Genomic DNA, 11,861 nt, shown 5'->3' on the forward strand with positions numbered 1-11,861 from the left:
TTTCCCTCACATTCTTGTGGTAGACTACAGCCATGCTCATCAAATAATCTGACTTGAATAACACAGGCCATATTCTATCCCCAAGTTAATTCTAGTTAGAACCATATGCTTTTTCCCCAGACACTGCTCCAGTCTTGGTTTTGGCCTGCTTAGTGAGAGGGAATCCACCACAACCCTGGATAAACTTTTCCCAATTTGTAGCAGGTTAATTACCCAGATTGCAAAATTTTAGTAGTACAAAAAACTAGAACTCTTGGTTTCAAAATGATACCTTTTTTTAGACCAACTGGAAAATGGCAAGAAAACTGTCCTTTTCTGCAAGCTTTTGGGATCAAAGTCGCTTCATCAGGCTCGGGGAAAAGTGTAGATGGTACAAGATGGTAAAAAGTCCTCATAGGTAGGAAATAAACTTCATTTTTGCACAGAGGGAGCTAAAGATGGAAGATTGTCCCTCTGGGTCCATGAGAGTCTTTGAGCAGTGTTGAGTAGCTCTTTGATGTGTTAATCAGGTAGGATTCCTTCCCTGGAGGTGTCAGATGGCAGGCAGGGAGGTTAAAAAACTTCGCTGTTGCTCTGAAATGAAATTTAAAATCCAAAAAATTGGCTAAAATTTGACATCTTCCATGTTTCAGGGGTGTACTTGGTAGCCGTGTTGGTCTAAGACAAAAAGACATACAAAAAACTAGAACTCTTGGTTCCAAAATGATATTTTTTTTTAGATCAACTGGAAAATGGCAAGAAAATTGTCCTTTTCTGCAGGAGCTACTAAACACAGCTCAGACACTCTCATGGACCCAGAGGGACAATCTTCCATCTTCAGCTCCCTCCGTGCAAAAATGAAGTTTATTTCCTACCTATGAGGACTTTTTACCATCTTGTACCATCTACACTTTTCCCAGAGTCTGACAAAGGGACTTTGATCCCGAAAGCTTGCAGAAAAGGACAATTTTCTTGCCATTTTCCAGTTGGTCTAATAAAAGGTATCATTTTGGAACCAAGAGTTCTAGTTTTTTGTATGTCTTTTTGTCTTAGACCAACACGGCTACCAAGTACACCCCTGAATTTTTAGTAGTGAACTTCTAGGTACCAAAGATGACACTTTATGGAAGCTTCGTAGCGATCTGGAGTTGGAAAGAAGGAAAAAAAATAAACTTTTTGAATAAGGAGGGTTGCCTTAGCTACAGCACCAACTGAGGTCAGAGTTGAAACCATGAGCTGCTGTGACCCACCCAAACAGAGGGAACACCTGCAAGGGAAAGATGGGCTGGAACCAAGGACATTGCAGACAGAGTGTTTGTCAGATGATCTTGTTTTTAGTACTTTTCATGTAATCAAGCAGCTCCCCCATCTACAGTGGTCAGAGCATACACCCCCCCTGCAATGAGCTCACTATGCCTTTGGAAAGTGCAAAGCCTTCCTGCTTGCTTACACCTACCAGATGACTCTTGAACAAGAGTTGTACTGTTGTACTATGATCGATACTGCCTGATCACGGAGCAGGTTCCAGGAAGGGGCTTACTTATGCAACAAGAAGGGAAGAAGAGACAGAAGCATCTAAGGAGCAGATCCCTTAACCTTTCCCACACCTTTCAGTATGTGGCTATTCTCTCAAATCTTCCCTGAACCCTCCTCAGATTTTCAACACTGTTGAATTATAACTATTGCCCCAGTGCCAAATACTGAGGCAGTATATCAATCAGCATCTTTCTACTGGCTGTTCCTACTCACGTATCCAACAACTGCATTCTCAACCAGGGCCCCATGAGATCCTTTGAAGGCTGCTTAATACAAGCACCCTTAGGTATGTAAACACATACACCTTTCACAAGATGAACCCAGAGATTTCAAATCTCAATTTATAGTGTCAAAAACACCCTGACCTGCAGCGGCCTTTCTGGTTCCTTTGGAAGTGAAGAATTGCTCTATTGTTATTTCATAACAAGAACCGAGTGCAGGCTAAAAGCTGGCATTTTCACAAGAGATGCCTTGAGTCTAACAAGTTTGAAAACCATGGTATTAAACCTTTGTTCCCCAGTAGTGCACTGGGAGCTCATGCTTAACTGATTAGCCAACATAATACCCATCTTTTCCGAGTCACTGTTTCCCAGGATACAGTCCCTTTCTTCTGATTCTGTATGTATAGCCTGCATTTGGTTGTATTGAAGTGGACGATGCTTGCTTATGCCTAATTTACCCAGTGATCCAGCACAACATCCTGGTGACCCGTCTTCATTCTTTACAACACCCCAAATCAATGTCATCTGCAAACTATCAATTCTGAGCCACCAATAAAAGCCTTGGGCCAACTCCCCCCCAACCAAAAAAACAAGCCAGTCCCTGCAGTTCCCAATAAAAATATACCAGTGTGATGATACTTCCCTGCTTGTAGTTACAGTGAGACCAATTAACCATTAAGCCATTCAGTGTGTACTGTGTCAATACTGCACTGGGCAATCCAACACTTTATGAAAGTTATTACAGCAGTATTTATTAACTTTAATTAAGTTGGAATCTCATATAAAAACATCCTGAACCATATGCAATAAATTCATGCTGATTGACATTAATGATGTTGTCTACCTTGATCAATCAAACCTTCCCTTAGCCACTCCATTTGGTCAGAGATTGCTATCAATTCACAGACCTATGTTAACTAGGTCACCCTACTCAGCCGCACCCGCACAATGCGACAGCTGCCACATGGGTGCCAAGCAGGGGCATGGGGGGGCGCGCCCATTTTTTTTTTTTTTTTTTTTTTTTTTTTTTTTTTTTTTTTTTTTTTTTTTTTTTTTTTTTTTTTTTTTTTTTTTTTTTTTTTTTTTTTTTTTTTTTTTTTTTTTTTTTTTTTTTTTTTTTTTTTTTTAAGTGCTGGGAGGCTGGGGCTGGGCAGAGCAGCCATGGGGGCTTTTCCTATGGCTTCCCCAACCTGGGGAGAAGCAGGCACAGACAGAGGAGCCATGGGAGAACCTGCAGCCACCCGGCTGTGCCTGCCTCTCCCTGGCGAATCCGAATCTCCTCGAATCAATTCAGAGGCTTTGGATTAAATTCAGACCTTTTAATAGGTCTCCTGATTTGATCTGGATTCAGAGATTCGGCCACCAAATTGGGCCCTATGGCTTCCCCAACCTGGGGAGAAGCAGGCACAGACAGAGGAGCCATGGGAGAACCTGCAGCCACCCGGCTGTGCCTGCCTCTCCCTGGCGAATCCGAATCTCCTCGAATCAATTCAGAGGCTTTGGATTAAATTCAGACCTTTTAATAGGTCTCCTGATTTGATCTGGATTCAGAGATTCGGCCACCAAATTGGGCCAAATCTCCTCCAAATCGAATCAAGGACCGAAGCTTGGCACAGCCCTAATTTTCACCAATTAAGATCAACCTTAGGCACCTCTAATCAAAGGGCTTCCATGGTTGCCGTGACAAACATCTTTACCCTTCAGGGGACAGTATAAATCCCAGATATAACACCAGGGAGTTGGGGTAAAGGGTTTTAGAGTTCCACTTAACTCTCCCTTTTGGGGTCTACTTTTGGCTAATAGTTGCAAAGTTTGTTATTAACATACATATGTCCAAAAATCAGTGATCAATAGGATTTAAAGTTAAACACTATAAACAGAACCAACCTGTCTTCTAAGGCTATATAAACAGATGTCATCTCTGAAGCGGGATCAGCGGTGCTGTGAGGTGTCAGCACTGCTGATCTGCTTCAGTGGCATCTATAGACTCACTGGGCCCTTTGTCCCATAGGGATGAACCTCTGCTGCTCCCAGGGATTCAAGAACCTGATCCTGTGGGACAACAGCCCTGGATGTTGTGCCCCATCTCAGGGCGCGTGTTTGCAAATAGGGGAACCCCTATGGGGGTTCTTCTGCTTGCAGACATGCCCCGAGTCAGGACACAGGAGTTAGATACATGTACCATAGAACTCCCCTGCAGGGGCCTGATATGGGTGCTGTAGGAATCCCCTGCGGGGGATTCCCATGGTACACAATAAGCAAAACAACATCCTTCCATTTAAGGTGTCATAAGCTGTGACCACCTTTGGTCAGGGCAATATTTTTGGGTAGTTGGAGTGCAACAAGGGGCTTGGATATCTGCTTACAAGCTGCCATAATTTTTATTTATTTATTTATTTATTTTTGCAGCTTGGGGTCTAGTTCCTCCCAAACCCCTCCACTGACCTCCTTGAAACTTGGCAGGCTTTGTGGCCTCAGTAAGAGCTACCAGCCCTGCAGTTTTGACCCCCCTGTGTTGTAATACACAGCCGTGACATGAGTTTGGCTTTCAAGAATTTGGGGTACAGTTTCCCCCAAACTCCTGCACAGATCCCCTTGAAGCTTGGCAGATTTTATGCTCTCAGCAGAGGTTATCATTCCAGCAAGTTTCATGCAAATCGGACAAAAAACAACAAAGTTATAGATATTTTATTGATTCCCCATTATCCCTATGGCTGGATCTCCAAGGCAGCTCCAAAGCTTCGGAGCTACTTTGGCTGGATTGAGGCGGAAACCTGGTCTGGAGCTCCAGATCGGATCGTGGCCATCCGAGGCAGCCGGATCGGATCACTGCCGACTTGCACAGGCCTAGTGATCAGCCACCTCTGTGACTGTAGCTATTCCCCTCCTGCAAGGCAGCACCTAGGGCTGCTGCTCTGGTCACCCCACTTTGGTACACTGCAGGCTTTTTTTGTGTTTTTATTGATTGCAAGCATTTTACTAGATCGAGCAATATTCCCTGCTACAGACTACATTAAAAAAAGTACTTAAGCATGTGCAAAGTCTGTCTGTGGGAAGACCAAAATGCCTGCCTTGGGATACAGTGGGTTCAGATAACAGGCAGCATAATTTGGTAAATTTTTGTTAATGTTTAAGTTTTAGGAGGCCTTGTTCTAAAGACCTTATAAACCGTAGCCCCTAGATGTATTGCACCACACAAATAAATAGAAAAACCCTCAATACAGAAAGACCTGTCATTACCCGTTGTCATTGCATGGCATAGATAAAAGCAACATTTCCTGCTCCATGCAACAGGAACTGCTGACTGTCTAACATGATCCCACATGAAAAGGCCCTGGCAACAGTTCGGGAAATCCTCACTATTGCCTTCACATAGCATTAAATTTTTATTTATTTATTTATTTATTTTTACAGCCACACATGGGTGATGTCTGCTTGCACCTTAAGGTCTCCCTCCATACAGCCTGTATTAAGGAGGAGCAGCAGTTGGGGAAACTTGACAGTAACAAATACTTAATATTTTGAAGTTCTCAGCTGTCACGAGTTATAGTGCATAAGAGAAATCGGGAGGAGTCCTTCATAAAAGGGAACACGAGTGATGTGCTAAAGGTGCAACTTTAAGAATAGTGCTTCTTAGTCACTTGTGAGACGCCAGGCACACTGTAGGAGGGGAAGTGAAGAACTCAATAAATGACAATAGCACAAGTGGAAAAAAATTTATTTCTCAGTGTTTCTTCACTGTCAATACTGTCCTTTTGATGCAACATGTTGCAAAAAAATCTTAGCTTTTTCCATTTTACACAGCTACAATATTTACAGGCTGTTTCCAATAACACGCGCAGACACATACACACTCACAGACACACGCAAGTACATATATCCCTATCCCTGGCAAGATATCCATATGCTGGTAGAGGCAATGTATACTTCCTGTAGCCCAGTGAAAACCCATCCTGTGATTCTTGCAGTTTACGCTTTATTCCCCTCTCCCTCTATGTCCCAATCAGCAGCATATTGGTAGGCCTACTTAGGGTCCTTTTGGAATAAGTTTATATACTCAGTTTAAATTATCTCAGTCTATCAGGTCCTGGGCTGAATGAATGTCCTGGGGGGTTATATATTCCAAAACTGTACAAAATAGAAATCATTAGCTTTGTTGGTATTCAAAGGTTTGTGACTGTGAGTAATGTATGCCTGTCTGCTCTCAGATTCTTTTGGAGCAGCCATCTTGGATCACCTTTTTAGAAATATGCATAATGCTGGATTGAAACAAACCATGTATGCTATCTTTCATCCAGGTTTTATGTACCCACTGTTTTACTAAGGCACATCTTAATTATCACTACAAGTTCTTATCCTGTCCAGCTTCACTGAGTGAAATGCATTAGGTTATCAAATTGCTGAGTAATGCTGGACAACAAGGAAAGAGTAGAAGCCTATATAATAGGTATAAAATCCCCTTAATAAAATTAAGTACATAATTCCTGTGGTGGTTTAACCTAATGTTCAATAAGGTACTTGCATATTTTGAAGAATTACATTATTCACTGTAATAAATCCAAGTTGTTCCACTGTTTTGTGGATGAAGAGTCCTTGAAATTAAGAATGTTCTTTAGAAATAGCTTTTCTGTATTGACACTCCTGGGTCACCAGGTCTTATACAGGTGGCATCAAGGAAATGTTTCACAGTTTGATTAGGTAATGTTTCCCCCACCCTCACAAGGTGAAAAACTTTCAGGACACTTGCCACAAAATGCCAAGAGTATGGATGCCATACCATACCTCATTTCAGCTCATGATTCACCCAGTCTCTGTCCTAAGAGTTCACTGCTTCTCAAAGGGGAAGCAAGACAGCGTGGGAGGACTGACAAACTGCACAGCCAATATGAAAATTGAATGAAGGTCTATAAATGCTAAGTATCCCACTGGACTGGATATAGAATCACAACCAAATACTATAGCTTCTTTAAAAAAAACAACCTGTCTTCCCCCAACCTTACTGTGAAAACCTTTGGTATTTATCGCATCCTAAGAGATATCCCAGTTTCATCACTCTGCAACATCGCAGATACCAGAAGTGAGACACGATTTCAGGTATCATCACTGGTATCTCATATCCATTCTGGAATGTCTTTAGTAAAAAAGGAAGCACCAAAAGGTTTAATAGCTGGGAGCGGGAGGGGAGGAAGGGATTTACAAGTTAAACAAATTGTGTTTTACTTCTGAATGCTCCTATCACCTGCTTAGTGGGACATTCAGCACAGTTCTGTACTTGCATATTTGCAAGTCAACAGTAAGGTTTTATGCATGTATCCATAGATACCACCTTTACAGAAACCTCCTTACAAAAACAAGGTAGATTAGAATCTACCTGGAGGATAAAAACCTAGTCTTAACTGGAATGTTAGTACAACAGAATGCTAGCAGCATACAATGCTCCCAGAGTGTAATGAAAGCACACTTCTATGAGGCTGAAGGTCCCATTATGGGCTGAAGATGTTTCAGCATGCTCTCCTGAAGTCTTGGCCAATTTAATGGAAACCACCTGGAAAACGTTTACCTGTGCCACTTCCAACAGAAGATTCTTCTGCATCAAGATCAAATCCCAGTACATTATACCAGCATGGAATGAAAACATAACATTCTCCACTTAAATGCTTTTTGGAACATGGACAGACGTAACAAGTTAAGAGATAGAATTAATATTAGATGGGTTTCATCTCCTCTCTCAGTGAAAAGGATAGAGACTGTAAATTTGAACAGACTAATAGTTAAATGTAACTTTCAGAATTTAAGGATTCTCTATCCAAGTAATTGGCATAAGGAATGGTAAGCAAAATCTCCAAAATTTTCCAAAATCTCACAGAAGAGTGAAATGGCAATTAGCCATCTTCTACTGAGCACTCCTGGGGCAGCTGAATGCAGCTATTTGAATGACTTTGCACCAGACAGTTAGTAACATGTTTTTTAATTAAGTGACCAAGACATCAGCTGCCCCCAAATGTCAATACAATGGAAGCCTTAAAATAAAGTCATTTTTACCCTTTAAGAAATCCTACTTCCTTCTAAAGAACTTTAGTCTTCTAAAGCCTTAATCCAACTCTGGCCAAGAAATATTTACATAGTATTTTATGTATCCTCAAGTCACTTTCTATGATGTTCACTACCAATGACAGACTTGGCTAAAGGAGAATTAGAAAAAAAGGCTGCACATCAAATCCAGCTCTAATGTATTTGAAGTGTTGCTTCCATTAGGGTCTGGTATTTTAAAATGACATCTACGTACTTGCTTCACTATTTAAATTATTTGATTATCTGGAGGCTCTGGAAGAACAAAGAGTTCTTATAAGTAATATATCAAACTTGTGGCCTGTTTCTAGAGAGGTTGCTTATTCCTCATAACCTTTGTGAAATAACATTCTAAATCATAAAGAAAATGCATTTTGTAGCTACCAGAAGGGGAGGGACATAGAGGCTAGACCATTTATGTAGCTTCAACACAAAACAAACACATTTTCTTCAGTCTTGACAGCAAAAACTACCAATGCAGTCACCTACTGAAATTATGTTTTCAGATAGGTAAGAGATGAGTTTAATTACACTGTAATGTGCCCAAGTGATAAGCTATTTGGAAAAGCAAAAAATATTTCCAAGGTGGTACACCAAGAATTGTGTGTTGATGCTAAGATCAAATGTGACTGCGTATGCAGAAACTGCACAATATGCAATTGTAAAACGCACAGTACTTAGTACAGGCTTTGCAGTGTACAATGTAAGCAGAACCCTTGTACAAAACACTGTGAACAGTAATCACTATTAACTGGACACCAGGCATGGGAAGGGGGCTTTCACGCTTCAAAAAAAATATGGTGACTTGGGTCATCATTTCAGTAATTCTTTGCAGTAGACAATTGCTTGCCATATTTCCCACATCCCATATAACTTCACTATTGCAAGTATGTATGTAGTGGAACTAGACTTCACTGTTGGCAGAGAAACTAATGCAACATATGCCTGACAACCGGCTATAAAAGTCTCTCCAGTTACGTTACTTAGGAAGAAGTAGAGGTGATCTGGAAGAGAAAGATGGCTGCTCCCAAAAGCTAGGACTGTGCGCAGAGTCCTATGTAATTACAGATCAGAAACAGGAAACAATCACGACATGTAAATTTCTCTCATGGATTAAGAGAAGCGAGTCATAGGAGCTGCAAGTTAAATAAACTGCAGTTTTCCCCTCACACTCCAGGATAAACTCGAGTTACTTGTTTCCCTGAATATACACATTTAAAAAACACAATAAAACCTAGGATATGCAACACATGAATAATTCAACTTCACAGTTATAAATACTCAAATTACACTTACATAGAATATATAATCACGGAAAATAAAATTCAAGTCATAGAAAAGAATGAAGACTACAGGGGAATAAAAGGCGAAATGGTAAAAGTGATATAACAGTTCAGGGCTGTGCCTCCTATATAAGCTCCTTGAAAAAAAAAAGAAAAGTCAAGTTAGTTAACTGAACTGAATGTGGAAACCTTCAAGATCCCACAAAGTAGATGTGAAGCATGGATCTCTACCTCTCTCAGAAAGGCAAGTGTCTCTTCCAGAGATGAGCCATTGAGATAACATAGCTAGCTCTGGGTACAGAAGATGTACAATAGCCAAGGCTGTGTAAAGGAAGGAGTAGGATTCAAAAAAGTACATTTGGGTCCACTTTAAAGCTGGATATGTTGTACAAAGCGGATATACCACCACCAAAATATATCTATATAGTACAGGGATACTTGGGTGCATTACTAGATATTTGGTATTTTTCCATTTATTGTGAAAAGGATGCAACAAATGCACTTGTACGAATTACAGACTATTAAACCAAACAGAACCCATGGCACAGCCCTTACCCATCAACACGTATATGGAGAGGGAGGGGATTAATCCCAAAGGCAATTTAAATAATGGTACTTTATTTATATATATAAATAAATGTTCTGAGCAATCTCAGGTTTTTTGTTCTTAGTGCATCGCTGTAAAAAAATTAGTGCAGTTCTCTCATTAATGTTTTTAGCTCACAAGGAATAAGAATCTATACATCTGTTCAGTCTCTTCTTGTCATACATAAAACCTCTCTACTGCTTTACACCAAACTTAAGGTTTGTATGCCACTCCATTTCTTTAAAATAAGGTGAACAGACTCTACATACTGATAAAGTATGGTAATTTTTTGGCAAAACAATTAGAAAAACGAGGTGCTCCAATTGTAGAATGGAAGTTTGCCGATTTAAAGCATTATGCAATGCATAAAACAAATTTTAAAAATAAAAGATATGTCTCAAATCTAACCTTCATGCAAGTGTTTCCTCAGCAGCTAATAACTTAAAGAAACCTGTCACGCTTGTGTATTTCGGGGGAAGGGACTTTTACAAGCCCTGTCTGTTTTTAAGTCATTTCCTACAACTGGACCGAAGTGTTGTGTCCTGGGAGCCTCTTCTCATGACCCGTCCTCTTTTCTGACTCCTTGGAGAAGGGAAAGCTTAACTGTCAGTGTGACTCACACTTCGGCCCCAAGTTCGAGGACTCCAGTTTCAACCACAGCAACATACTTATCTTCAATCTGGACGAGCAGGATGGTTTTGTCTATGTGGGACCTACTACCTGGATCTCTGCTGCAAGGCACCCAGCGGTGAATCACCTGGAGAGGTAACCACAGCCAAATCAAAAGTCAGTCCTACACAGATGGCTGCCATTCAGCAGTGGCGAATCATGAACCTGTTGCATAGCAATATACAGGCAGCAGCAAAGAATGCTATTCAACCCAGTCACACATGTTGCAATGCCAGCATAGTCTAAAAGAAGGTACATTCTTTTGCAAACCTTGCTAGAGCTGCTGCAGTCTCTTTAAAAGTCTGTAAAGAACAGTTGTAAATAGCCTAAGTCATTTGAGAAACAAATATTACTTTGTATACACAAGCCAAGCTAAGAATGGTTTATTTTGGGATAAGGGGTACACAAAAAACATGAGTTGCTTATTTTCCTGTCTTCCACCTAACTTTAGCTGTGTTCTTTTTTCTTCTAACTACAACGTTCAACTTCTCTAGATACAAATGCAAAGATAGCCTGCAGGTTACTGTCACAACCCAAGGGTGTGATTTTGTTTGTGTGCGCTTCGGCACTGCTAAATTATTCCCCGCCACTCAGAGCTTTCTTTGCAGGGTGCATTTCTTAGTTGCAAAGAGAAGTGCACGGTGCAAAGGAGTTCCCGCCATTCGCATGCAAATGTGTGTCCCACTATTGGCCAGGTCTAAATTATTCCCACGTGGCGGCTAGCGATTGGCTTGCTAGCCATATAAGAGGCTTGAGTGGTTTCCGCCCAAGTTGGAGAACTCTGAGGAGAACCCCGCAAGGGAGGACTCCACAACCATCTGGAGGAGGAGAACTTCATGTCTCATGAAGATCTCTAAGCGCTGCGGAGCCTATCGAACCCAGCGTGTACCTTAAGAAGGCTACAGGGGTCTGATCAACCTCTGGCCTCTCCCCGTCGTCGAGTGCGATCCCTCGACGAACCCCTTCCCTGCGTGCAAGTTCCACGGAGCCTAGCAAACTTCGTGTGAGTGTATCCAGAGCGCTCTGCTTCGAGTTGTTTTCTTCGGTTGACGCGACGGGCTCGCGTGTTTAGAGCCTTCAACCGGATTGGGCTAGAGGTTCACGTGGAAGGAACTCTTGTCCACCTCTCTTCTTTTCTATCTGTAACCGCAACCCAAGCAAGTTTTCCTGCCTGCACCGCAACCATCTTCGGTGTAAGTAAAATAATCTTTAATCAACCGCTAAGCGTCCGTGCCTAATTCTAGCCCGCCGGCCTGCATTCCCCGACCCGGCGTGTCCGGGCTGCTGGCCACAGCCCGCCGCGCGCCCCCGAGGGCCTCGGCCCGCTCCCGGCCCACACAGTTGCATGTTATTGTACTTGTGTATCTGTGCATCTTTAGCAGGAAGGAGGAAGGGTTTCCTTTGCCATTCACCAAAATGAGGTGTTTATAGAAGACTAATGGCTTTTAAAAAACATTCAATTTAAACATTTAAACTCTTAATTGTAAAGAAAAACTGGACTTGGACTTGAATTTCAGC

The 11,861-nt window shown here is 41.6% G+C and overlaps 1 protein-coding gene across 1 annotated transcript in view; it reads right to left on the reverse strand.

The window, feature by feature from the left end:
* Window positions 1-5,437: 5,437 nt before the first annotated feature.
* The window catches only part of PCNX1 (pecanex homolog 1), a 138,855-nt gene continuing 132,431 nt past the window's right edge, over window positions 5,438-11,861 (reverse strand). Inside the window, exon 36 of the mRNA XM_025194118.1 lies at window positions 5,438-10,431. Within this exon, the coding sequence (XP_025049903.1) occupies window positions 10,291-10,431 (141 nt within the window). The 3' untranslated portion in view covers window positions 5,438-10,290. The remainder of the gene's footprint in view (window positions 10,432-11,861) is intronic.

This window comes from Alligator sinensis, unplaced genomic scaffold (assembly GCF_000455745.1).
Source record: "Alligator sinensis unplaced genomic scaffold, ASM45574v1 scaffold768_1, whole genome shotgun sequence".
In the NCBI taxonomy this organism is placed as follows: domain Eukaryota; kingdom Metazoa; phylum Chordata; order Crocodylia; family Alligatoridae; genus Alligator; species Alligator sinensis.